Genomic DNA, 25,508 nt, shown 5'->3' on the forward strand with positions numbered 1-25,508 from the left:
GGTCCAGGATGTTGTTTCCTCTGAACAGAGAGGGAGTTCAAAAGGAGTAGCCGTTATTATAAAATCAGGGTGTGGTATTAAATTGGAAAGTCTGGGGGCCCGATTCACAGAACTAACTTAAGACTAAATCCTAAACTTACTACCATTTTGGTATTCACAGAAGGCACTTACTCATTTTGGTATTCACAGAAGGCACTTACTCATTTCGGTATTCACAGAAGTTAGGAGTCCTAACTTTAGGACTCCTAAATGCCTTCTGTGAATACCGAAAGTCTTAAAATTAGGATTTTTCTCAGTTTAGTAGTAGTATAGTTAGGACTCCTAACTTTAGGACTCCTAAATGCCTTCTGTGAATACCAAAAGTCTTAAAATTAGGATTTTTCTCAATTTAGTAGTAGTAAAGTTAGGACTCCTAACTTTAAGACTCCTAAATGCCTTCTGTGAATGCCGAAAGCCTTAATATTAAGATTTTTCTCAGTTTAGTAGTAGTAAAGTTAGGAGTCCTAACTTTAGGACTCCTAAACTGAGAAAAATCCTAATTTTAAGACTTTCGGTATTCAAAGAAAGGCATTTAGGAGTCCTAAAGTTAGGACTCCTAAGTCTGTGAATACCGAAGTGAGTAAGTGCCTTCTGTGAATACGAAAATGATAGTAAGTTTAGGATTTTGACTTAAGTTAGTTCTGTGAATCGGGCCCAGTATACGGCTACATCTGGGAGGTGGATACTGGTTAATATTAAGATACAAAAGAAGGTATTAACATGTGTCAGTTATTATGGCCCTAACCAGGATAACCCAGATGCGCTAAGTAAATTGGAGGCTGCGTTGGTGACAACTAATAGTCCAGTGATTATTGGTGGGGATTTTAATTTAATCCAAAGACCTGATCTGGACAGAACATCTAAAGTAAATTATGTCACTCCCTTAAAATCAATGGCAATACTCAAAACTATGATCCAGGAATTAAATTTAGTAGACGTATGGAGACTAAAGATGGGGGATAAGAAAGGATATACTTTTTTTAGTAAGAAATATGGACATCATTCTCGCATTGATTATTTTTTAATAGATCGATCTTTACTTGAGGGAGTGAAAAAGGTTAAACATCTTCCTGCCACTCTTTCAGACCATTCTTCAGTTCGTCTTTCTCTGAAAATTTTAGAAAAGAAAGCTACGATAAGATGGACCCTCGATCTGACAATTTTATTAGATGAGGATGTCCAAGTTAAGATGTGTGAAGAGGCTTTGACTTTTTCTAAAAATAATAATGGTTCAGCTAAAATTAAGGTAATCTGGGATGCCTTTAAGGCTTTTTTGAGAGCCCTAAGCACCTCCACTATGTCGGGTAAAAACTAGAGTTCTAGGATGCGATAATCTCCTGGAAAATATTCAAATGAAGGAGTTTGAACTTCAAAGGGCCTCTGTTGAATTTTCTAGTAAGGTCCCTATTATTCCTAAAGAGCTAGAATATTTTCAACAAGAATACCGGGGTCACTTGGATAAAATTTTACTAGATAGATGGAGGGTTAGTAAACTCCAGAATTTTTTATATGGTGAGAAGAGTGGCAGGCTTCTTGCCTGGAAAGCTAAAATGGATAAAGTACAAAATCAAATTAGTAGCCTAAAAGAGAGTGCAACTGGTCAAATAGTTGACACAAATACACAAATCGGGGCTGAAATACGGGCTTATATGGCCAAGTTATATAGAGATGATATTACTCCAGGATTGGTAAGAATAGAGCAATTTTTAGAAAATTTGGATCTTCCTCTATTGAGTGTACATCAAAAAGATTCTCTTGCTTTAGAGATAAGTGAAGAGGAGATTAGGACACAAATGAGCCGGATGGCAAGAGGGAAGGCCGCTGGGCCAGATGGCCTCCCAATAGAAATGTACTCTTCCCTCGAGGTTAGTATAATACCTATGATTAAAAAACTTTTTAATGCTATCTTGAGGGAAGGGGAGGATCCTCCGACATCTTGGGCTGAGGCAACAATTGTTTTAATTTTCAAACCAAATAAGGATCCGTTGTCTGCGGAGTCCTATAGGCCCATATCTTTGCTGAATGTAGATTATAAGGTGTTTACAGGGATATTGGCAGCTAGGGTTGCAAAGATAATTAAGAGTGTAGTTCATAAGGATCAGAGGGGCTTTGTTCCTGGAAGGCAACTTAATGAATTGACTTTTACAATGCTCAGCGTAATTGATTTGGCTGAATCTCTAAATCTCCCTGTGACAGCAGTAGCAGTCGACGCCGCTAAGGCATTTGATCAGGTTCATTGGCCTTATCTTTGGGAGACTTTGAGAGTTTTCGGATTTCCCGAGAACTTAATAAAAGCGTTTCAGTCTTTATATAGTGCTCCTAGAGCCAGAGTGTTAGTAAATGGGGAGTTAACGGAATGGTTTAATATAAAGCGAGGAACTAGACAGGGCTGCCCGTTGTCTCCCCTCTTATTTCATATCTATATTGAACCGTTTGCAACCTTTATTAAACAAGATATTTCCATTTTTCCTTTTAGATTTCAGGATTTGGAGGTCAAATTAGCCTTATATGCCGATGATCTTATTTTGTATACCACTAATCTTAAGGTGGCTATACCTAATTTGATTACTAAGGCAGAATTATTCGGGAAGGTCTCAGGATATAGGGTAAATCGAAATAAAACTGAAATTATGGAGTGGAACCAACCTTCCCCGACCCCCGGGGCAAAAAACCAAATGAGATACTTAGGTATTACAATTACTTAGAGGTTACTGGATGTTCCAAGGGTTAATTGGAGGAGGATTAGCCAGGAAGTAGGGAAATTATTGATAAGATGGGCAAATCTCCCTCTCAACCTATATGGTAGGGTCAACCTGATTAAAATGATTGTACTCCCAAAGGTTACCTTTCTTTTTAACACGATACCTCTCTCATTTGATAAAGATGAAATTGGAAAATTACAGGGTAAGATTGGAAGTTTTATTTAGGCTTCGAAGGGCTCCCGTATATCTTGGAAGAGGTTAAGGAGAAGGTTGGAGAAGGGGGATCGGCTCTACCAGATTTTTGGCTATATTTTCAGGTTTTCCACTTCAAAAACTTTAGGATGTTGCTAAACAGACCAGATGATTCTGCATTAGGGCACTTATATGGGGCAATGCTAAGTGATCTCGATGAAGAACATAGGCAATTTCTTTTTAAGTTTGGGGATGCAAAATTTTTCAAAAAAGTGAAATTGAAGATCTTATTGCAGGCAGTAAAGAATTGGGTGTTTATTCGGAAAAAACTTGGAATATCGTATTATTCTGATCATGCTCCAATATGGGGTTCCACCGGTACCCCAGCTTGCTTGGAGGATAGGCTCAGCTTACCATTGAAGCAAGCAGGTATCTCAAGGTGGGGAGATCTGAGAATGGGAACAGATCTGGTCACTTGGGAGTCTTTGAAAGCATGTACTCGGGGATGTAGGAAGGTGGATATCTGACTATGGTTACCCCCAACTTTTTGCCTAGTGTCTAGCTGGTTTTTCGACTTAGTTGGCCTGAGATCCTGCCATTCAGGGTCTCAGGCTGTCTGCTCTCTCTTTAAAATGGACTCCATGTACCCTAGGTACATAACCAATTGGTAAGGATCACCTTATTGGACCCTGTACAGTGTACCCTAGGTACCCAGGGCATAGGTGTACCCTAGGCCTCCCAGGGGCTGCAGCATGTATTATGCCACCCCTGGTCTGGCCTTCCAATCAGACACAACTGGCTGATCACTCAGCTGGGGCAAGGTCGTGTAATCACCCCTTGCTTAGATATAGTATGCCTATATCTACCCTTATATATAGACACATGTGTACCTATCAGTCACTCCTATGGCAGGCCTTAACAATCCTGGAGGCAGAGTGCTTGGTAACATGTGAGATGGTGCTCTAGCATGAGCTGAGCCTGTCTGCAGCTTTCGGAACCATGTCCTTATAGCTGTTCTATGATATAGCCTACCATATACTCTTAAAGTGCCTTATAATCTTAAACGGTTATGGTAACTATGGTTTGGCTTTATCAAAACATGTCGTGTAAGGTGTCTAACACTTTGGAATAATACCCCCATACCATTTCTGGTGATGAGGATATTATTCCTCCCTTCTAGAGGGAGAGACATGTTAAAATCCTACCTTGTTGTTTAACTCTAACCAAAGCCTCAGCATCACAAAATGGATGCTGCTGCCACAGACACAAGTCTGACCTCCTGCTGCTGGGAGTGATCCCAGCCAGGGAGGCCTGGACAATAGGTTTCCTGCTTGGGGAGGTGCTAGCACCTCCCCAGACAGCCTTTAGTGTATTGGGGCTGGGTGGGCTGAAAGGAATGAGACATGCTTGGGGCACACAAGGTGTTCCTTGCATAGTCCAGTTCAAACCGGCGCTGGGGCACTCCAGCCCCAGCTCTGGCGCGAAACTGGACAAAGGGAAGTGGGTGTAACCACCCCCTCCCAGGTCCCACCCATAAGGCGTGACCTAGCAGGTATCCCAGCCCCCCAGATTAGTATAAGAGTGGGAGTTGGGCCTCAAGACTTTAGATTATCCTGAACCTGCAAAACTGAACAGAAACTCTGGACCTTCGACATTCGACGAAAGAAGAAGACTGAAGAATCTCCCTTGTAGCCAAGGAGTGGCTATCCTGTGCAAACAGGCACCATCAAGAGACTACCCTTTGCTTTGCGACCGTTCTACGAGGAACCGACTGCAGAGCCCGACCAGAGCCTTGACTTCCAGACTTCTCCGACCCTCATCCACATCTGCAGCAGAGCTGAGATCCGTGGAGGCGACGAGCGACGTGGGACCGGCTACCTGGGAAAAGTGGCTAGTAACTTACAGCGCAGCTTCTGAAGTACCCTCGAAGTTGTGCACCGGGGATTGAGAAGCCCCAACCCCAAGCACCATCTGCACCGAAGATCAGCCCCCCACACTCCACGAGTCCTGCGTGGGGCCCTTCAGCATTTTCCTGCTTGCCGCGTCTGTCCGGTTGCTTGCCCGCTGGCTGGTGGCCTCTGTGACGACGCACCCTGAAATCTTCTGCGCTGGTTTGGCTCCTCCAGACTGGCTCCCGCTTCTCTGCAAAGAAGAAGCACCCCAGACCTTCCTGGTCTGCACCAGAAGCAAGTCCTTCGTTCTTCGTGGGTTCCGCTTGCCAAGGCTTGGTGAGTCCTAGTCCAACTTCGACGCCGCCGACAGCAAGAGCCTTCGTGGTACAGCTCGCCTCCTGGTCCTGGTCGTCCTCGACGCTTCCTGGTCCTCCTGGCTGCAGCGACAAGCTTCACCTTCACCTGCAATCTTCACGACATCGCCTGGTTCCTTCCTGGTTCCACGTGGTCACTGGCTAGTGACCTTGACTCTGTCCCTTCTGCTTGCAGGTTTCCTCTCTTCTTGATCCCAGCCTTGGGATCCACCGGACACTCTTCACTGACTGCCTGTCAGCATCTTTCTTCAGGCATCCATAGGAGTCGACGACGAAAACGACGCATCTTCACCCCTATGCACCCGCAGCCTGTGGGCTAGGTAACTTGGGTACTCCGGTGCTCATCAGGATAGTGACTATCCTAGTGTCTAGTTTTCAAGTCTCAACTTCCTAGCTACTCCGGAAGTGTCCTAAATCTACCGTTTTCTAAACTGTACTATTGCTATTGACTTTTACGCATTACGCGTGAGTGTTTCCATTCTGCACACGAATCCCGTGGGCCTCCCACTTCCTAACTAACGCTAGTGTAGGGTAGCCCCAGCGATTCCCTAGGCCTAGGCCTATTCTATTTCCGTGACAGTGGTTCTTATACCACTTACTTAGTATATGGTTTGCGTGGCCCCTAGGGCCTAACTGTATTACTTACCTGTGTGACTTAATGTATGCATAAATAAGACTGTGTTGTACTTACCTCTAATCTCATAAAGAGTGCTGAGGGTTTGCTTAGAATAAAATACACTTTATTTTATATATATATCTGTTGTGGTGTCCTTTCATTTGGTATTCAAGGGATTATATATGGTATCACAGCTGGCTTCACATGACATTCAGAGTTTAGCCTAAGACTGCTCTTGTCCATGCTACCACTAGGATAGCTGGTCTATAAGGTTGACTTTACAACCAATCACCATAAGGGTTTTTGGACTGATATAAGGTGTACACTATAACTAGTGACATCATACATCAGGCCAACTTCTCACATTGGTGAGCAGCGGTTGGGATCTGAGCTTGCTGTTGTAATACCATTGTAATCTTGAGATACTAAATTGAAAGATCACACAGATATTGTCTAGGTACATATAACATAGATTATTATACTTAAGTCCTACTGGACTTTGTAGTTGTAGGTTGAAGGGAGTAACACACCCTGACTACAACTACTAGAAAGGTTTAGTAGATACAACTAGTGTAGGTAGGTGCACACACCACACCCTCACTAGATCATGTCTCTGAGAGTAGATCAAGTAGATGCTCTCTCAGGAGGATCAGGTCTGCAAAAGACCCCCTCTAGATATGATACCTTAACATTCCAGGAGATGAGACACTTGTGTACCTCCAGAGGAATAAAACAGGGTGCAAACCCTACCCTCCTTCAGTTAAGACAACTCCTAGAGGAGTATGATGCTCATAGGGCATCTCAGGCAGGTGCCCTAGGCACAGAGGAGGGTCTACCCACCACAGAGGAGTCAGATGGGGCTTCAGATGGGGAGGTAGACAGCCAGAGCCAAGTAAGGAGACTTAGCCAGGCTAACCTAAGTTTACATGGGAGTTTGCATGGGGTCCCCCCATACAGACCCCCAAGTAGGCTTTCACAGAGAAGCAGGAGGGACAGATCCCCTTCAAGGGAATCCATCCACTCCCATGTTTCTAGCATCTCTAATGCTTCCTCTCACAGGGGAATGACTTCACCTGAGAGAAAGGAGCATAAAGCCAGAATGAGGGAAGCTAATCTGAGGATTCAGAGGGAAGAAATTGCCCTTGCCAAAGAGAAGCTTGCTCTGGCTAGAGAGCAAAAATTGTGTGGGTCAGAACCCACTGGTGGCAGCAACATTCCTAGAGATTAAGGGTGGGCGTAGTGGGCGTAGTGGGGCTACGTGAAGCAGCACGTAGTGTGCCCAAATCTACGCACACTACGCGCTTCGCGTAGCCCCACTACGTGCCACCCACCTCCCGCCCGCCCTTCTTTTAAATAATATCAGCAATATAAAATAAATTAAAGTAAAGCGACTTACCGTAAGCGCGGCGTCTCCGGGGCTCCCTCTTCTTCGTTTCTAATTTCTTCTGACAAATGCGCATGCGCGGACGCCCGCGCATGCGCATTTCTCGCGAGAAATGCGCATGCGCGGGTGTCCGCGCATGCGCATTTGCCAGAAGAAATTAGAAACAGAAAGAGGGAGCCCCGGAGACGCCGCGCTAACGGTAAGTCGACTTACTTTAATTTATTTTTCATTGCTTATATTATTAAAAGGAGGGCAGGCGGGAGGTGGGTGGCGGGTGGCAAGCAGCTACGCTTCGCCCTCGGCGTGTGCGTAGCGCTGCCCTGCTTCGCCTACTTCGGAAAGTGCGAAGCAGGCAGCACTCCGTACACTACGTGGGCGAAGCGTAGTGCTACGCCCGGGGTTACTAGAGATAGGGATAGGTCTTATGACCATAGAAACCTAAGCAAGATAGTCCCCCCATATCAGAATGGGGATGACATCCACAAATGGATGACTGCTTTGGAGAGGGCCTGCAAAGTACAGCAGGTACCCCAAAGTCAGTGGGCAGCTATCTTGTGGCTCTCCTTTTCTGACAAAGGTAGAGACAAGCTCCTCACAGTCAGTGATGAGGATGCAAACAATTACAAAGTCCTGAAGAGTGCTCTGATAGATGGGTTTGGCTTAACCACTGAGCAATATAGGTTGTTGTTCAGAGACACCCAGAAGACACAGACACAGGACTGGTCTGATTTTGTGGATTGTGCCACTAAGGCTTTGGAAGGTTGGTTAAATGGCAGCAAGGTGCAGGACTATACAGGATTGTACAACTTGATTATGAGGGAGCAGATCCTTAGTAATTGTCAGAACCAGCTTCTCCATCAACACCTGGTAGACTCAGATTTGACCTCTCCCCAAGAATTGGGAAAGAGGGCAGATAAATGGGTCAGGACCAGGATTAGGCCTAAAAATCAGGGTGGTGACCAAAAGAAAGATACCACCAAGCCTCAAGAGAAGGGTGGGGATAAAGCAAAAGAGAAATCTTCCTCAGGGCCCCAAAACTCCACACAGGGTGGTGGGTCCCAAGCTCCCTCCTCTACCACAGTTAAAAAGCCTTACTGCCATGTGTGTAAAACACCTGGGCATTGGAAAACTGACAGCAGTTGTCCACAGGCTAAAAACAAAACTGTTCCTCCAACTACTCCTGTCACACCACCTATTACTGTCAGCAGTAATCCCCCAGGTGGTGGGAGTGCCCCCAAAAATTTGGTTGGGTTTTCTTGGGGAACACAGGGGGATCCTGGCTTAGCCAATTCCCCTGCAGCAGCTACTCTTGTCTGTGATGGTGGCATGGGGTTTGCCAACTTCACTGCCTGCCCCAACACTTTGGGTAGGTACAGACAGGAACCCTACATCAATGGTAGAAAAGCTGAGGCCTACAGAGACACTGGAGCTAGCATCACTATGGTGGCCCATAGGCTAGTTCCCTCTGAGCAGCTTTTGCCTGGTTTCTCATACCAGGTAACTAACATTGATGGCAAACAGAACAGTCATCCCATGGCAGAGGTATGTCTCAGCTGGGGAGGTGTCACTGGCCCTAAAAGGGTGGCAGTGTCTCCAACCTTGCCTGTGGACTGCTTACTGGGGAATGACTTAGAACTCTCAGCTTGGGCTGGAGTTGAACAAGACACCCATTCTAAAATGGTAGGCCTTTCCAAAAAGGGTAGTGGGGTTGTGCCAGTCACAACCCCTGTCCAAGTAGATTTCCTCCCTGAAAAGGTTGGAAGGGCAGTGGTAGCCACAGCCCAGGCCCAGACAGACTTCCCTGTAGAAATTGGCAGAGCTGTGACAGTCACAGCTCAAACACAAACTGAGGGCCTTCCTGAAAAGGTTGGCAAGGCTGTAATGGTCTCAGCCCACACTCAGACTGATATAGGTGTAGTGAAGCCTGAAACTATGGATCACTCCACACAAACAGAGAGTAGTGGGGAGGAAGAAAAGTCTCCCTCTCCCCAGACATTAGGAAAAGGTCAGCCTCCTCAGGGATCTGACCTCACCCCTTGTGAAGGAACTGCCCCAGAGGTAGCCAGGCCTGGCCTGGCAGAGCCTCTGATGTCAGTGGCCCCTTCCAAGGTGGGACCCAGTCTGGTGCAGGTAGCCTGCCTCTCTCTACCCTGCCTCAGTCAGCCCAGGGCTGCAGAGGTCAGGGAGGCCAGTGGACCCCAAGAGGGCCCCTGTCCACAAGAACCCCCCCATCAAAAGAATGAGGATTGCCTGGTTAGTTGCCCTAGCCAGGTGATGGGTAAAAACATTCCTGAGGGATCCCCTTTACAGGTAGTTAGGGACCTCCCCCAGAGGGATTCTGTTGGGCACAGGCAAACCTGGGACCTTAGGGCCCCAAACCTGTCCTGTCCCTCCAGTAAGCCCACAAAAGGGACCCAGCCTCCAGCTTTAGGTAGCCAGAGGCTGACCCTGAGAGCACAGTGCAACTCAGTGAAAGAAAGAAAGGCATCCATGGTGGAGGATGATTGGAGGAAGCTGAGGCCTCACTTTGAGGACACTCACTTCAGTACTCCATCTCAACACCAGCCTTTTACTTTGCAAAGACACACCAAAGGTAGTGATTCCCTATGGTGGAGACCCTATGATACCTTTAGGGTGAGGGATTGCTTAGTGGACCATGAGACAGGGGGTAACCATGCCAGTGCTGGTTCTTCCTTATATGGCCACTTCGGCAATAGAGGCTTACCTTGTCAAGGCCAGCCTTATCTCCTTTCGTTTGGGGGGGGGTTGTGTAGGAAGGTGGATATCTGACTATGGTTAACCCCAACTTTTTGCCTAGTGTCTAGCTGGTTTTTCGACTTAGTTGGCCTGAGATCCTGCCATTCAGGGTCTCAGGCTGTCTGCTCTCTCTTTAAAATGGACTCCATGTACCCTAGGTACATAACCAATTGGTAAGGATCACCTTATTGGACCCTGTACAGTGTACCCTAGGTACCCAGGGCATAGGTGTACCCTAGGCCTCCCAGGGGCTGCAGCATGTATTATGCCACCCCTGGTCTGGCCTTCCAATCAGACACAACTGGCTGATCACTCAGCTGGGGCAAGGTCGTGTAATCACCCCTTGCTTAGATATAGTATGCCTATATCTACCCTTATATATAGACACATGTGTACCTATCAGTCACTCCTATGGCAGGCCTTAACAATCCTGGAGGCAGAGTGCTTGGTAACATGTGAGATGGTGCTCTAGCATGAGCTGAGCCTGTCTGCAGCTTTCGGAACCATGTCCTTATAGATGTTCTATGATATAGCCTACCATATACTCTTAAACTGCCTTATAATCTTAAACGGTTATGGTAACTATGGTTTGGCTTTATCAAAACATGTCGTGTAAGGTGTCTAACACTTTGGAATAATACCCCCATACCATTTATGGTGATGAGGATATTATTCCTCCCTTCTAGAGGGAGAGACATGTTAAAATCCTACCTTGTTGTTTAACTCTAACCAAAGCCTCAGCATCACAAAATGGATGCTGCTGCCACAGACACAAGTCTGACCTCCTGCTGCTGGGAGTGATCCCAGCCAGGGAGGCCTGGACAATAGGTTTCCTGCTTGGGGAGGTGCTAGCACCTCCCCAGACAGCCTTTAGTGTATTGGGGCAGGGTGGGCTGAAAGGAATGAGACATGCCTGGGGCACACAAGGTGTTCCTTGCATAGTCCAGTTCAAACCGGCGCTGGGGCACTCCAGCCCCAGCTCTGGCGCGAAACTGGACAAAGGGAAGTGGGTGTAACCACCCCCTCCCAGGTCCCACCCATAAGGCGTGACCTAGCAGGTATCCCAGCCCCCCAGATTAGTATAAGAGTGGGAGTTGGGCCTCAAGACTTTAGATTATCCTGAACCTGCAAAACTGAACAGAAACTCTGGACCTTCGACATTCGACGAAAGAAGAAGACTGAAGAATCTCCCTTGTAGCCAAGGAGTCGCTACCCTGTGCAAACAGGCACCATCAAGAGACTACCCTTTGCTTTGCGACCGTTCTACGAGGAACCGACTGCAGAGCCCGACCAGAGCCTTGACTTCCAGACTTCTCCGACCCTCATCCACATCTGCAGCAGAGCTGAGATCCGTGGAGGCGACGAGCGACGTGGGACCGGCTACCTGGGAAAAGTGGCTAGTAACTTACAGCGCAGCTTCTGAGGTACCCTCGAAGTTGTGCACCGGGGATTGAGAAGCCCCAACCCCAAGCACCATCTGCACTGAAGATCAGCCCCCCACACTCCACGAGTCCTGCGTGGGGCCCTTCAGCATTTTCCTGCTTGCCGCGTCTGTCCGGTTGCTTGCCCGCTGGCTGGTGGCCTCTGTGACGACGCACCCTGAAATCTTCTGCGCTGGTTTGGCTCCTCCAGACTGGCTCCCGCTTCTCTGCAAAGAAGAAGCACCCCAGACCTTCCTGGTCTGCACCAGAAGCAAGTCCTTTGTTCTTCGTGGGTTCCGCTTGCCAAGGCTTGGTGAGTCCTAGTCCAACTTCGACGCCGCCGACATCAAGAGCCTTCGTGGGACAGCTCGCCTCCTGGTCCTGGTCGTCCTCGACGCTTCCTGGTTCTCCTGGCTGCAGCGACAAGCTTCACCTTCACCTGCAATCTTCACGACATCGCCTGGTTCCTTCCTGGTTCCACGTGGTCAGTGGCTAGTGACCTTGACTCTGTCCCTTCTGCTTGCAGGTTTCCTCTCTTCTTGATCCCAGCCTTGGGATCCACCGGACACTCTTCACTGACTGCCTGTCAGCATCTTTCTTCAGGCATCCATAGGAGTCGACGACGAAAACGACGCATCTTCACCCCTATGCACCCGCAGCCTGTGGGCTAGGTAACTTGGGTACTCCGGTGCTCATCAGGATAGTGACTATCCTAGTGTCTAGTTTTCAAGTCTCAACTTCCTAGCTACTCCGGAAGTGTCCTAAATCTACCGTTTTCTAAACTGTACTATTGCTATTGACTTTTACGCATTACGCGTGAGTGTTTCCACTCTGCACACGAATCCCGTGGGCCTCCCACTTCCTAACTAATGCTAGTGTAGGGTAGCCCCAGCGATTCCCTAGGCCTAGGCCTATTCTATTTCCGTGACAGTGGTTCTTATACCACTTACTTAGTATATGGTTTGCGTGGCCCCTAGGGCCTAACTGTATTACTTACCTGTGTGACTTAATGTATGCATAAATAAGACTGTGTTGTACTTACCTCTAATCTCATAAAGAGTGCTGAGGGTTTGCTTAGAATAAAATACACTTTATTTTATATATATATCTGTTGTGGTGTCCTTTCATTTGGTATTCAAGGGATTATATATGGTATCACAGCTGGCTTCACATGCCATTCAGAGTTTAGCCTAAGACTGCTCTTGTCCATGCTACCACTAGGATAGCTGGTCTATAAGGTTGACTTTACAACCAATCACCATAAGGGTATTTGGACTGATATAAGGTGTACACTATAACTAGTGACATCATACATCAGGCCAACTTCTCACAGGGGACCATTAACCAGATTTAAATTCTATCAGCTCTCCGCTTGGTGGGATAGGCAAAATTGGGGGAACAGAAGGATGATTCCTGGTTGATTCAAGCAATGAAACCCGGCGGTATTAAAGGAGAAATTGCTCTTTGGTATCGAATACTTATTGAAGCGGAAGACGACATTGACCAGGACATTCAAAAGATCTGGAGTCATGATGTTGTTAATATCAATCTAATTGAGACTTGGATGACCTCATTTGCATTGCTTCGAGAGATAGTCAAACCTGCCTTTTTAAAACATAACCATCTTTTTACCTTATATAGAGCATATTGGTCCCCAGTAAAACTTACAAAAACTACCGGAAATCAATATCTGTGTTCATGGTGTCAAGATCCTCTAGCAGATGATTATCATATGTTTTTAACTTGCCCAGAGATTACTAACTTTTGGTCGGACCTATGTGAATTCTTGTCAGAAGTAATTGGAACACGGTTAAAAGTAACCCCCTCACTCATATTTTTTGGAATTCATGATAATTCTGTTTTCTTAAATAAGAGAGCAGTAAGATTAATATTTTATGTTATTTTATTGGGAAGAAGAGAGATATGTAGAGCTTGGAAATCTGCAATTCCACCCCTTTTCTCAGAGTGTAAAAACAACATCATATATATTAGTAAACAGGATATGGCATGTGATCCAGGAAGTCGGAGGAAAGTTTGGGATATGTTTGTCGACTGGTGTCAGAGGACTGGGGTACAAGGATTAAGCCAATAAATAGCTGTCGGTCCTGGTCCCCTTCTTCTGTGTGTTATGCTCAAGAAGGGTTGGAGTGGAAGCAGCTAGATTTCTTGTGTGGAATGACTCTTTGCCCGTTTGGTTTTCGCTAAGGGATTGCCAACAAGTTAAGCGGCAGAATGAGGACACCAAAAAAAAAAGACTACTGGACTAGCCCAAGGGCTATCTGAGGGTTCAATCCCTCCCAAATCCAACATCTTCTGGACTTCAGTCCTGATGCAGTCCCTGACATGGCCACGTTGCCTGTAAATCTTATTTTTAACAGGCAGACTGTCACCTGTGTCCACTTCATGAGTGCACCAGGTAGTCTGACTTGGAGTCAGTGAGAACATATGTCTAAACTGATTAAGAACTTTTCTGTAATCAGTTTGCTGCTGGGCAGTGAGGCTGCCTGCCAAGGCTACATCATCAACTAAACCATCATCAGGGTTCTGTGAGAGCAGATCAGGGAGTGGATCACTCTTTTCCTCCTGTTCCTCATCAGTAGCCATGAGCAAGTCCATGTCTGCCCGGTCAACATATGGTTTGAGCCTGTTCACATGGAGCACCCTATGGTAGCTCCTGGGAGTTCCAACGTCCACCAGGTAGGTAATCTCTCCCTTCTGCTCAATGATTGTATGAGGGCCACTCCACTTGTCTTGGAGGGCTGCTGGGGAGACAGGCTCCGAAAGCCATACTTTCTGTCCTGCCTGATAAACAGTCAACACAGCCTTTTGGTCATGCCAGGCCTTTTGCAATTCCTCAATAGCCTCAAGTTTTTGGTTGCCTTCTGTATGTACTCAGCCATCCTGGAGCGGAGACCAAGTACATAGTCCACAATATCCTGTTTAGGTGGTTTGAGAGGTAACTCCCATCCCTCTTTCACTAGACATAAAGAACTCTTAACTGTATGTCCAAACAGAAGTTCAAAAGGGCTGTACCCAACCCCCTTCTGGGGAACCTCTCTGTAGGCAAAGAGAGGGCAGGGCAAATGTATGTCCCATCTACGCCTGAGCTTTTCAGGGAGACCTTTAATCATGCCCTTGAGGGTTTTGTTGAACCTTTCAACTAACCCATTGAATTGTGGGTGATAAGGGGTGGTAAATGTGTAATTTACTCCACACTCCTTCCATCATAGCAGTCAAGTAACTAGACATGAAGTTTGCATCTCTGTCTGATACTACCTCCTTAGGAAAACCCACCCTGGAAAAGATTCCCAGGAGGGCTCTAGCCACCACAGTAGCTGTGATAGTTCTAAGGGTAATTGGCTCTGGATACCTAGTGGCATGGTCTGACCACCAGTTTCAATCTGTGCCCAGATGCAGTTTGAGGATCCATGGGACCAACAATGTCAATCCCAACCCTCTCAAAGGGAGCCCCAACCACAGGTAGTGGTATCAGAGGAGCCTTTGTAGTACCATCTGCCATACCACTGGCTTCACAGGTGATATAGGAGCGACACAACTCCTTTGTGTCTTCTGACATGTGAGGCCAATGAAAGTGAGGGAAAATCCTGTCCCAAGTCTTGTTTTGGCCTAGGTGATCTGCTAATGGGATGTCATGTTCCAGTGTCAATAGGAAGCCCCTAAACTTCAGAGGTAAAACCAACCTCCTGTTAGCTCCAGGCTTGGGGTCTCTACACTCCGAGTATAGGAGTCCATCATCCCAGTAGATCCTATGGGACCCATTGGCACTCCCAGCAGCCTCAGCAACAGCTTGCTGTCTGAAGGGTTCAAGAGAGGGGCAGCTCAGCTGCTCCTGACTCAGATCTGCCCTTGAAGGGCCCCCTGTCCCCGAGAACTCAACCTGATCAGGCTCAAGTTCCTCTGAGACAGTTCCTTCTTCAGGACTAAGATCATCTCCCTCAGGAAACTGATATGTATTCTGAGGCAGGGGGGGAAACACTACCTTACTCCTACTGCTCCTTCTATTGGAAAGCGCCTAGTCCATTTTTCCAGGATCCAGGGCCTGTTCAGTGGAAGACAGTTTTGACTGTGACCGAGTCATAGCAAACACATCTGCAGGGATACCCAACATTTCTGCATGAGTCCTGAGTTCCACTTCAGCCCAAGCTGAAGTTTCTAAATCATTGCCCAACAAGCATTCAACAGGGAGGTCTGCACTTACCACAACCTTCTTAGGGCCAGTTACCCCTCCCCAGGTGAAATTACCAACTGAAATGCTTGCATTGGTCACTTGGTACATCTCACCAAGTATGATTTGTTCAGGGGCCACACGATCTTTTGTCACCAGGGTGACACTTGCACCTGTGTCCCTGAATGCCAAGGCCTCTTTTTCATTGATCAAAGGCTGCTGTCTGTATTTGCCCAGATTACTGGGACTGGGATAGGCATGCTTGCCCATTAACCCTCTCAATGAAGGTGTCTACTTGCAAAGAGAATATGCCCAATGTGCACTGTCAAAATGCCATTGCATACAGTGAGGGGAGCCAATGGCTTTATGTTGTGGTAGGCAAAGCAAAGAGTTAATGATAATTAAACAGACCAGTGAGTGAAGAGGGCTGCAAAAAGCCCTTATATTAATGTATGATATATGCAATATTTTTCTTTGAAGTAATAGTCGGGCAAGGCAGACCTAAAAAGTAATCCCTTGAGGTCAAAAATGGATGAATTCAAGTCATCTAAGCAAAAAGATGATACATAAGCTATGCTTTAGATGAGTGGCCAACACAAGAAGTGGAGGGAAAGCCACTCATTAAGAAGCAAGCAGATAAGACTGGCAAGAAAGCTAACCTGTGAAAAAACATGGGATGACCGAAAGCCCAGTTAAAGTACTGGTACTCTGCACAATAGATCTTTCAACCACAAACAGCTAAAGTTGTCAGTGGGCGAGACCTAAAAATCATGTCTGCACTTGGTTTCAAGAAGGTAACTCAGGTGGTTGTGCAACCACAAGGAAATGTTAGGTAAACCTATAAAACTGTCACCTATTAGGTACCAAGCTGCATGGAGCATTACATTTAACTGTTTTAACAAGCCTTTCATTGAGATCTATGGATGGTGAAGGACCCAAAAGGTTGCAGAAGGGTGGAGTATTTTGCTTGGTGTATAAGTACTTTCGCCATCATCAATATATATTTGTCTAACAAAGTGTAATCAGTGATTGGTGCATGGATTATCTCACAAAGGATGATGTAAAAATATTGGTTTAAACAGGATCCTAACAATCAGCTAGGAAATTACACAGATGTACGTTGGCAGTGATGTCTGTTGATACTGGGCATTTCCTGTTTTTAAAAGCACCGGTGGGTCAACCGTGGGTAATTAATAGAAAAATTACAATATGTGTAATGTAGTGGAACATGTACATGTTGAACTAGACTATGTGAACTTGATATGAAATACTAATGTATGCCACTATTTCTAGTGTGGTGAGCAGCTGGATTGAAAACCGTGCAGTGCAATCAGAGAAAGCCAACTTGATGATCCTGTTTGATAAATACTTGCCGGTCTGTTTAGAGAAACTGAAAGTTGGATTCAAACGAATCACCCCAGTATCTGAAATCACAGTAATACAGACGATACTGTGCTTGCTTGAGTGTCTACTGACTCCAAATAGCACCCCTCCAGATTCGCCTAAAGAACTCTATGAACTCTACTTCGTATTTGCCTGCCTGTGGGCATTCGGAGGTGCAATGTTCCAAGACCAGGTACAGTAGTGCTTGCATTGATAAGATCACAGTATTTGTTATTGTTTTGTTCATTCTGTTATGAAAATATGTCTTACTATGAAACGGAATGCTTAAACGGGAGTGAATGTGAAAGAAAGCAGTACATTAAAAAGCAAAATGTGAAACATTTAGATTAAACAAATTTGGGTTTGATTCAACTAGATCAAACATAAAAGGTGATGGGAGGAATGCTTGCAATTTGTCTAACTAATTGTTCTTTTGTTCACCAAGCCACGTCAGTTTGGACCCTGCCATATACAAAAGTCCCTGCTCCTCATGGTAACAGTACTGCCCGACCTACCAGGCCAGGTCCTCATCGAACATTAGCATGAGCAGCCTAGGACCAGTTGCCCCCTGACAGGGACTCATCAGGCAGGTATAGTTTGACTCCACAGGCACAGTGAGCACGGGAACCATGTCTGGACGGACCCTTTCTATTTAGGGAAGAACATCAAGCACCCAAAAGGAGGTGGGAGGAATGCTTGCAATTTGTCTAACTGCAGACAATCGTTCAGGGTATCATCCCAACTCAGCCTTATTTTGCTCACCATGCCACCTCAGCTTAGACCCAGCCATATGCAAATCAGCCTTTACCCTTCTACCCAGGGAAGCAGTCCAGGCCGAAATGCCAGGACAGGTCCTCACCGAACTGGTGTTCAAGCAGCCTAGGACCGGTTTCGCTCTGACAAGGGTTCATCAGCCAGATGTAGCTTGGTTCGAGTGGCACAGTTAGCACAGGATGCACATCCACTATAATCCTTGTAGCTCATATGAATGGGAAGTTGTGAAGTTACTGTCATGCAGAGAACTCCTATTTTAGTTAGTGCCATCTCTTCAAATAGTACATTCATGAAACATTCACAGAATGCTCCTTTCTTTTGTGAAAGGAAGGTAGGTAGATTAGCAGTTTGCACTTTCCCATTGCATTTCCTCACAGTATTAACCATACACTTGCATATCCTGACCACGCTCACACTGGTGGATGTCATTAACTGGATACAAAGACAATATAGGCATTGAAGTGTTGGCTTGAGTTGAAGAAAGGCCATTAAACCACCTATCTGAAAGAAACACGTTAGTTAGATTTCTTACCTTTGAATAAAACCAGGCGACAGGCTGGATCCGGAAAGATTTTTCGTCAGCAATACCCTTGCGCGTCGCTAGGCGTCATCTGCGGCTCTGCGTCTGCCGTTGGTATCGTCGGGATGATGTCGTCGGAGTACTTAGTCGCCGCCCTCGCACGCTGACGTCAGTTCTTCTTTTTTCCACACCAGTAAGCGCAGATCTGGGAAGAGCATACCCTTTTAGTCACTTTTTGACTAAACATTTTGAACTTTTTTGGTTCCCATTTCGAGTCGATCTCGACTCCTGGTGCCGGTAGGGATGCCTGGATTCAAGCCGTGGGACGCCTGTCACCTCCTGATGTCGGTCACGGATCACCACCGCCGGTGTCTCTACTGCCTTGCAGCCGACCATGACGCTGAGTCGTGCCTCGACTGCCGGGCCTTGACCTCGAAGGCTAGGTGGGAGCGGTCCCGCAAGCTGCTCGAGATCCGGCAGTCGGCTCCGTGCCGCTCAAGTTCCCGGTCGAGGAGGAGTTTGAGGGACCAGTCGCGGAGCCGCAGCCATCACCGCTCGTCTGGGTCGAAGTCCTCGCATTCCGGTAAGTCGAGGCACAGTAAGAAGAAGTCGAAGAGGTGACATCGCTCTTCTGACTCCCCTCGCCGGTCGTGTGGCTCCGTCGGAGGCGCAGGAGTCGCGTCCGCCCCATACCCTCCGGTCCCTGGGTCTGATGCGACTCCGGCGGAGATCCGAGACTTCCTGGTGGCCATGAGGAGTCTGGCTCCGCCGTCGAGGCCTGCCTGGAACACACCTTCGGGCCCCGCAGGCCCGACTGGGAGGCCTAGCGAGATGGCGGCTCTGGCCCCGGCGCCGTCGTCGACTTCGATCCTGACGCCGCAGGCCCCCGCGGGATCCAGGCCTGGATCCCGGTCGACGTCGGTCGACCTTACAACCCCTCTGCTGGTGCCGACCCCTTCGGTGCCACCCCCGGTGTCATCTTCAGACGAAGTCGTCCCCAGGTTTAGTCCCAGTCCGGGCCTGGCGTCGGAGCGGCGTCGCCCGGCGCCGTCTCCGGCGCCAATGGATGACAGATTCATCTACCACCCGGCTCCGACCTTTCCACCTGTCCACCAGGAGTCGGATGACGGGGACGACTGGGAGGGGTCTGAGGACCCTCTGGCACAGCAGTACCAGTTATCTCAGGACTGTCCAGAAGAGCTGGGGGATGCCAGTGGTCTTGACACCTCCCCTGACACTGGCTTCATCTCTCCTCCTTCCATGGCTACGGAGGAGGGTGCTACCTACTCTGTGGTGCTGCGCAGGGCTGCCAAAACCCTTCAGCTGGTGCTCCCTGCAGTGGCCGGGAGGACTAACCTCCTCACTGAAGTGCTTCAACCGCCAGTAAGCTCCTCGGAGCCTCTGCTGCAGTTCAATGAAGCACTGACGGACGTTCTGATGGGCACCTGGTCCAAGCCCTCCACAGTCCCTCCTGTGGACCGGAACGTGGCCCGGCGCCACCGCCCGCACCGGGCGACCCCAGCTTTCTGTCTGTGCACACCACGCCCGAGAGCCTGGTTATCCAGGCCTCTACCTCCCAGACCGCCTTCCCATCCGCTCCCCCGGATTGGGAATCCAAAAGGTTGGAACAGTTTGGGAAGAAACTGTTCTCCTCCCTTAGTTTGGGGTTGCGGTCTATCAACACTGCGTGCCTTTTGGACCGTTACACCCATTCCTTGTGGGATACGGTGGCGGATGTGCTGCCCCAGTGTCCGGAGGAGTCCCGGACTCGGATCGCCCAGGCTCTTGACGAGGGGCCGGATGCGGCACGTTACTCGTACGATGTGGGCTTGACACAACGGACTCACTAGGCAGGGCAATTGTGACCACAGTGGCGATTCGTCGCCACGCCTGGCTGAGATCCACGAATTTCTCAGGGGATGTCCAGAGCACCCTCATTGACATGCCCTTCGATGGCCGTCACCTCTTTGGCAACAAAGCGGATAGTGCGTTGGAGCGCTTTAAGGACTCCAGGGCTACGGCCAAGTCCTTGGGCCTTTCGGCCCACGCCCGCAGACTTCTGCTTATCAGCCCTTTCGTGGCCAAGGAAGGGGCGCCCCCACACGTCCGTCTAGCCACAGGCCGCAGAACCAGCCTCAACGCGGTCGTGGACGTGGATTCCGCCGAGGGGGAGCAGGGGGACAGAGAGCCGGTCAGCCCCAGCAGCATCCGCCTCAAAGCCCTCCTAGTCCGAGCTTTCAGGCCCATTCCACGCCAGTGGGAGGCAGAGTTCGCCATCACCTGCTCCACTGGCGTACCATCAGATCGGACAGGTGGGTGCTGCAAATTGTCCGAAGGGGCTACTCCCTCCCCTTTGAGGCGACCCCTCCAGCCATGCCACCGCAGTACCACCGCTTGTTGGGGGATCACTTGCAACTTCTGCAGGAAGAAGTTACGGCCCTCTTGGCCAAGGGGGCCATGGAGCGCGTTCTTGGTCCAGAAGTAGGTCGGGGTTGTTATTCCCACTACTTTCTGGTTCCCAAGAAGGGCAAAAGGGGCCTACTCCCTATCTTGGACCTCAGGAGCGTCAACGCCTTCCTCCGGAAGGAGAAGTTCAAGATGCTCACCTTAGCTCAGGTTCTGGCTGCCCTGGACCCTGGAGACTGGATGGCAGCGTTGGACTTGTAGGACGCATATTTCCACATCCCAATCCTGCCGGCCCACCGGCGTTACCTGCGGTTCATGGTAGGTCACAAGCACTTTCAGTTTACCGTGCTCCCCTTCGGCCTCACCAGTGCCCCTCGGGTAGATTAGGGGTTCCAGTCTTCCCCTATCTTGACGACTGGCTGTTGAAGGCGGGCTCGCCCCAGGCAGTCGTCTCCCACCTCCAGACCACGGCCGATCTCCTGCATTTGCTTGGGTTCGCCATCAACGTGCCGAAGTCGCATCTGAGTCCCTCCAAAAGCTCCTTTTCATCGGAGCGGTTCTGGACTCGTCACAGTTCCGGGTCTATCCTCTGGAACGGCGGGTTTGGGATATTCAGGCTCTGATTCCGATCTTTCAGCCTTAATCCCGGGTTTCGGTCAGGTTGGTACTGCGGCTACTGGGTCTGATGGCCTCCTGCATCCTGTTGGTGCATTACGCCAGGTGGCGGATGCAGGCTCTGCAGTGGGACCTGAAGTTCCAGTGGGCCCAGCATCGGGGCAACCTGTCCGACCACGTCTTGATCTCGGAGGGCACTGCAAGACAGTTGCAGTGGTGGCTCACGGACCGCGATTGGGCCAGTGGCAGATCCCTCTCCCTACCCCAACCGGAGCACGTAGTGGTGACGGATGCGTCCTTCCTGGGATGGGGGGCCACATGGCAGAGGCAGAGATCAGAGGCATCTGGCCTCCGGTGGAGTCACGGCTCCATATCAACCTATTGGAGCTGCTGGCGATCCGGCTTGCACTGAAGGCATTCCTTCCCTCTGTTCGGGGAAGTGTAGTGCAGGTGTTCACGGACAACACCACCGCCATGTGGTATTGCAATAAACAGGGCGGGGTGGGGTCGTGGACCCATTGTCAGGAGGCTCTGGGCCTCTGGACATGGCTGGAACATCAGGGCATTACCCTGGTAGTTCAACACCCGGCGGGCTCTCTGAACGCCAGGGCACACGAACTCAGCCGCCGGTGCATGATGGATCACGAATGGCGTCTGAACTCGGATGTGGCGCAAGGCCTCTTTCGGCAGTGGGGAGAGCCTTGGTTAGATCTATTCGCCACAGAAGAGAATGCGCAATGTCAGCAGTTCTGCGCGTTGGAATTTCAAAAAGCGGCACTCGCTCGGAGACGCTTTTCGTCGCGAGTGGAGTTGTGGTCTGTTGTACGCATTTCCACCTATACCACTTCTGCCCAGAGTGCTGAAGAATATCAGGCGCGACCGGGCCCAAGTCATCCTTGTGGCTCTGCATTGGGCACAAAGGTACTTGTATCCCAAGCTACTCAGTCTGTCCATCGATCCCCCGATTCGTCTGCCTCTTCAGGAGGACCTTCTGTCGCAGCAGCAGGGGACGGTTCTCCACCCGAACCTGTCCAGCCTCCACCTCCAAGCGTGGAGATTGAGCGGTGACAGTTGAGGCCATTTGACTTGCCTCCTGGAGTCTGTGATGTCATTCTGGCAGCCAGGCATCCCTTCACTAAAACGGTATACGCCTGCAGGTGGAACAAATTTGTGTCATGGTGCACAGCAAAGGCTGTGGATCCCCTTTTTGCCCCTCTTTCTTCTTTCCCTGGCCCAGCAGGGCTCTGCTCTCGGCACCCTCAAGGGATATCTTTCAGCTATTTCTGCTTTCTTAAGGCTTCCTGATCATCCTTCTCTTTTCAAATCCCCTGTTGTTCCTCGATTCTTTAAAGGCATTACTCATATGTTTCCTCCTGTCCCTTTCGTAATGCCTCAGTGGGATTTGAACCTGGTATTAACCTATCTGATCTGCGCTCCCTTTGAGCCATTTCATAATTGTCCTCTTCGTCTTTTAACTCTAAAGACTGCTTTCCTGGTTGCCATCGCCTCTGCTAGACGGGTGAGTGAGCTTCAGGCTCTATCTTCTAAGTCTCCTTTCCTTTCTGTCCATCCGGACAAGGTTGTTCTCAGAACTCCTTTCACATCGGCCAGTCTGTTACATTGCCCACTTTCTTTCCGCCTCCGCATCCCTCGAAATAGGAAGAGAGGCTCCACCGTCTGGACCCAAAACGAGCGCTGTCCATCTATCTGGACCGCACGAAACAGTTCGGGGTGGACGACCAACTCTTTGTTGGCTACGTGGACGCTAAGAAGGGGCGGGCGGTGCAAGAGCGAACCATGTCTCGGTGGGTCGTTTTGTTCATTAAGGCCTGTTATTCCTTGGCTAAGAAGGAACCTCCTGTGGGGCTGAGGGCCCATTCCACTCGGGCCACAGCGGCTACTACTGCCCTGGGACGGGGAGTCCCTTTGCAGGACATTTGTCAGGCAGCAACCTGGGCCTCTCTGCACACGTTTGCCAAGCCTTATTGCCTGGATAGCCAAGTCCGGAGAGACGGCTTCTTTGGCCGTTCCGTTCTCCAAGACTTCCTGGTGTGATCTTGGTTCACAGACCCACCACCGGGTTTGGTATTGCTGGGGTATCTATTCTAAGGTAAGGAATCTAACTAACGTGTTTCTTTCAGATGAACAAGTTACTTACCTTTGGTAACGATATATCTGTAAGAAACATTAGTTAGTTAGATTCCTTACCGCCCCACCCATCCTCCCCGTTCTGCAAGCTGATATCTAGGGTTAAGGTCATCCTTTTCAGGGCCCTAGAATTTTTTGGCACCAGTGTCGGTCTCTTGCATGGCTCTGCGTTCCTGACACGGAAAGCTATGTACAAGAACTGACGTCAGCGCGTGAGTGCGACGTCTAAGTACTCCGACGACGTCATCCCGGCGATCACAACGCCGACAACGGACGCAGATGATGCCTAGCGACGCGCAAGGGTATTGCTGACGAAAAATCTTTCCGGATCCAGCCTGACGCCTGGGGTTATTCAAAGGTAAGGAATATAACTAACTAATGTTTCTTACAGATATATCGTTGCCGAAGGTAAGTAACTTGTTCGTATATTATAATCAACAAAGTGGAAGTGGCGGGGAAAGCCTGTTAAAGTTCGCCTGCTTTCATCTTCCGCCTGGAAAATGGCTTCCCATGGTGCACCTGGTGTAGGAAACTGGCTCTTTATGTACTGATGTCAATGTAAGGGCACACCATGCAAAAAGTAAATACAACCCTCATGTGGCTTAAGGAGCTTACATTAATAATCCCAAGTGCTCTATTTGTGGTAGTGTGGTTGAGCACCTTAGGCTTATCAGGAGTGTATTAAGTATTTATTCTACACACACAGTGAATAAATGGAGTTTAGAGTTAGCCATGCGCTATTACGCGATATATCGTAATGGCGCATGCACTTAGAACCCGAAAGAATGGACTCCGAAGCTTGTAGAGGTGTCACGCTCATGCACTCACTTATAACCGAGCATCCTGCCTTCAGGATTAAAAGGCCCACTTTAGGGGTAACTTAGAGGTTTTACGTGCAGTGACCTCAGATATAGGGAAACCTATATCTGTTGTAAGTGGTGCTAGCACCAACTTACACAGGCTGCAATGTCAGGCCTATTGTCACAGTTTGTGTGGTCTCCCATGGGTAGCATAATAGATGCTTCAGCCCATGGGGGACCCCTAGTGTACCTATGTCCTGGATACCTCAGTACCATATACTAGGGGCTTATAAGGATACAGCTGTAGCCAATTTGGGAGGTACCTAAGTACTCACTATAACCAATTTAGGGGAGAAAGCACAGAGACTGGGGTCTTGATTAGCAGGATCACAGTCAGTTTAGTCAGAAAACGTAACACCAGGCAAAAATTAGGGGTAACCATGCTGAAGAATCCTACCTTCCTACACCAAGATCTTTAGAATACCTTTTGTACAAATGGAGGTATTGATTTTAGAAGAAAACAGACAAATACTCAAGTAACGGTTTTGAGCCTCGAACGCTGCAATGTTATTCCATGGAAAATACATATAGCAAACAGGTACTTGCGAACTGAATTTGGAGATGCCCTTTGGGACTTAAGATGCTAGGGGGCCAAGGTACCAAGTACCACCAGCAGTTTCAGTTTACCTTCCCTGATGTGTCTGGGTGCAGAGGTGCTGATCAGAATAGTAGCCTTCAGTGCTACACAGGTGTCAAGAAGCCTTGATGTGTAAATCCGGGAGAACCCAAAGGGGGGCTCAGGTCATGTAGACCCCTAGGTCAAGGGGACACAAGCAAAAGATGTGTACACGGGCTGTGGAGCTCCGGTGCAGAGGGTTTTGGCTGGCTGGCCACTGGAATTTGAGGTTCTCACTGTCATTGGTAGATCTACAGAGGGGAGACACACAAGACAGCAGGGTCACACTGGTCATGGGTCTTGTCTGTCACAATGTCCTTCATCGTGCAGGAAGGCTTCCAAGTTGGTGGAATAGGGACTGGACTCAAAACAAGCCTTGGTTGTTGCAAGTGCCCCGGTACTCCTGGAGGGTATAGCATCTCGAAATTTGGCAGAGAGATTGGGGTGACCTCCTAGAGCCCCGAGACCACCTCCTGAATTGATGTCCACTTAGTGTGCCTGACAGCCAGCAACACGGTGAAACAGGCAGATATGGGAGGATGGCTCCTCCACCCCAGGGAAGATGATAGCTGATTGTCGAAGTGCTGGGCAACCCTCCATGTGCTGGGGAGGATGCACAGCTG

General features: G+C 48.8%; 1 protein-coding gene across 2 annotated transcripts in view; it reads left to right on the forward strand.

Annotated features, from left to right (window-relative positions):
• DNAH17 (dynein axonemal heavy chain 17) overlaps positions 1-25,508 on the forward strand; it is a 14,992,541-nt gene that overhangs the window by 7,280,715 nt on the left and 7,686,318 nt on the right. For both annotated transcript variants that reach the window (XM_085617470.1, XM_085617471.1), the window contains one exon: positions 16,857-17,139. In XM_085617470.1, the coding sequence (XP_085473596.1) occupies positions 16,857-17,139 (283 nt within the window). The remainder of the gene's footprint in view (positions 1-16,856; positions 17,140-25,508) is intronic.

This window comes from Triturus cristatus, chromosome 7 (assembly GCF_964204655.1).
Source record: "Triturus cristatus chromosome 7, aTriCri1.1, whole genome shotgun sequence".
NCBI classification, from domain to species: domain Eukaryota; kingdom Metazoa; phylum Chordata; class Amphibia; order Caudata; family Salamandridae; genus Triturus; species Triturus cristatus.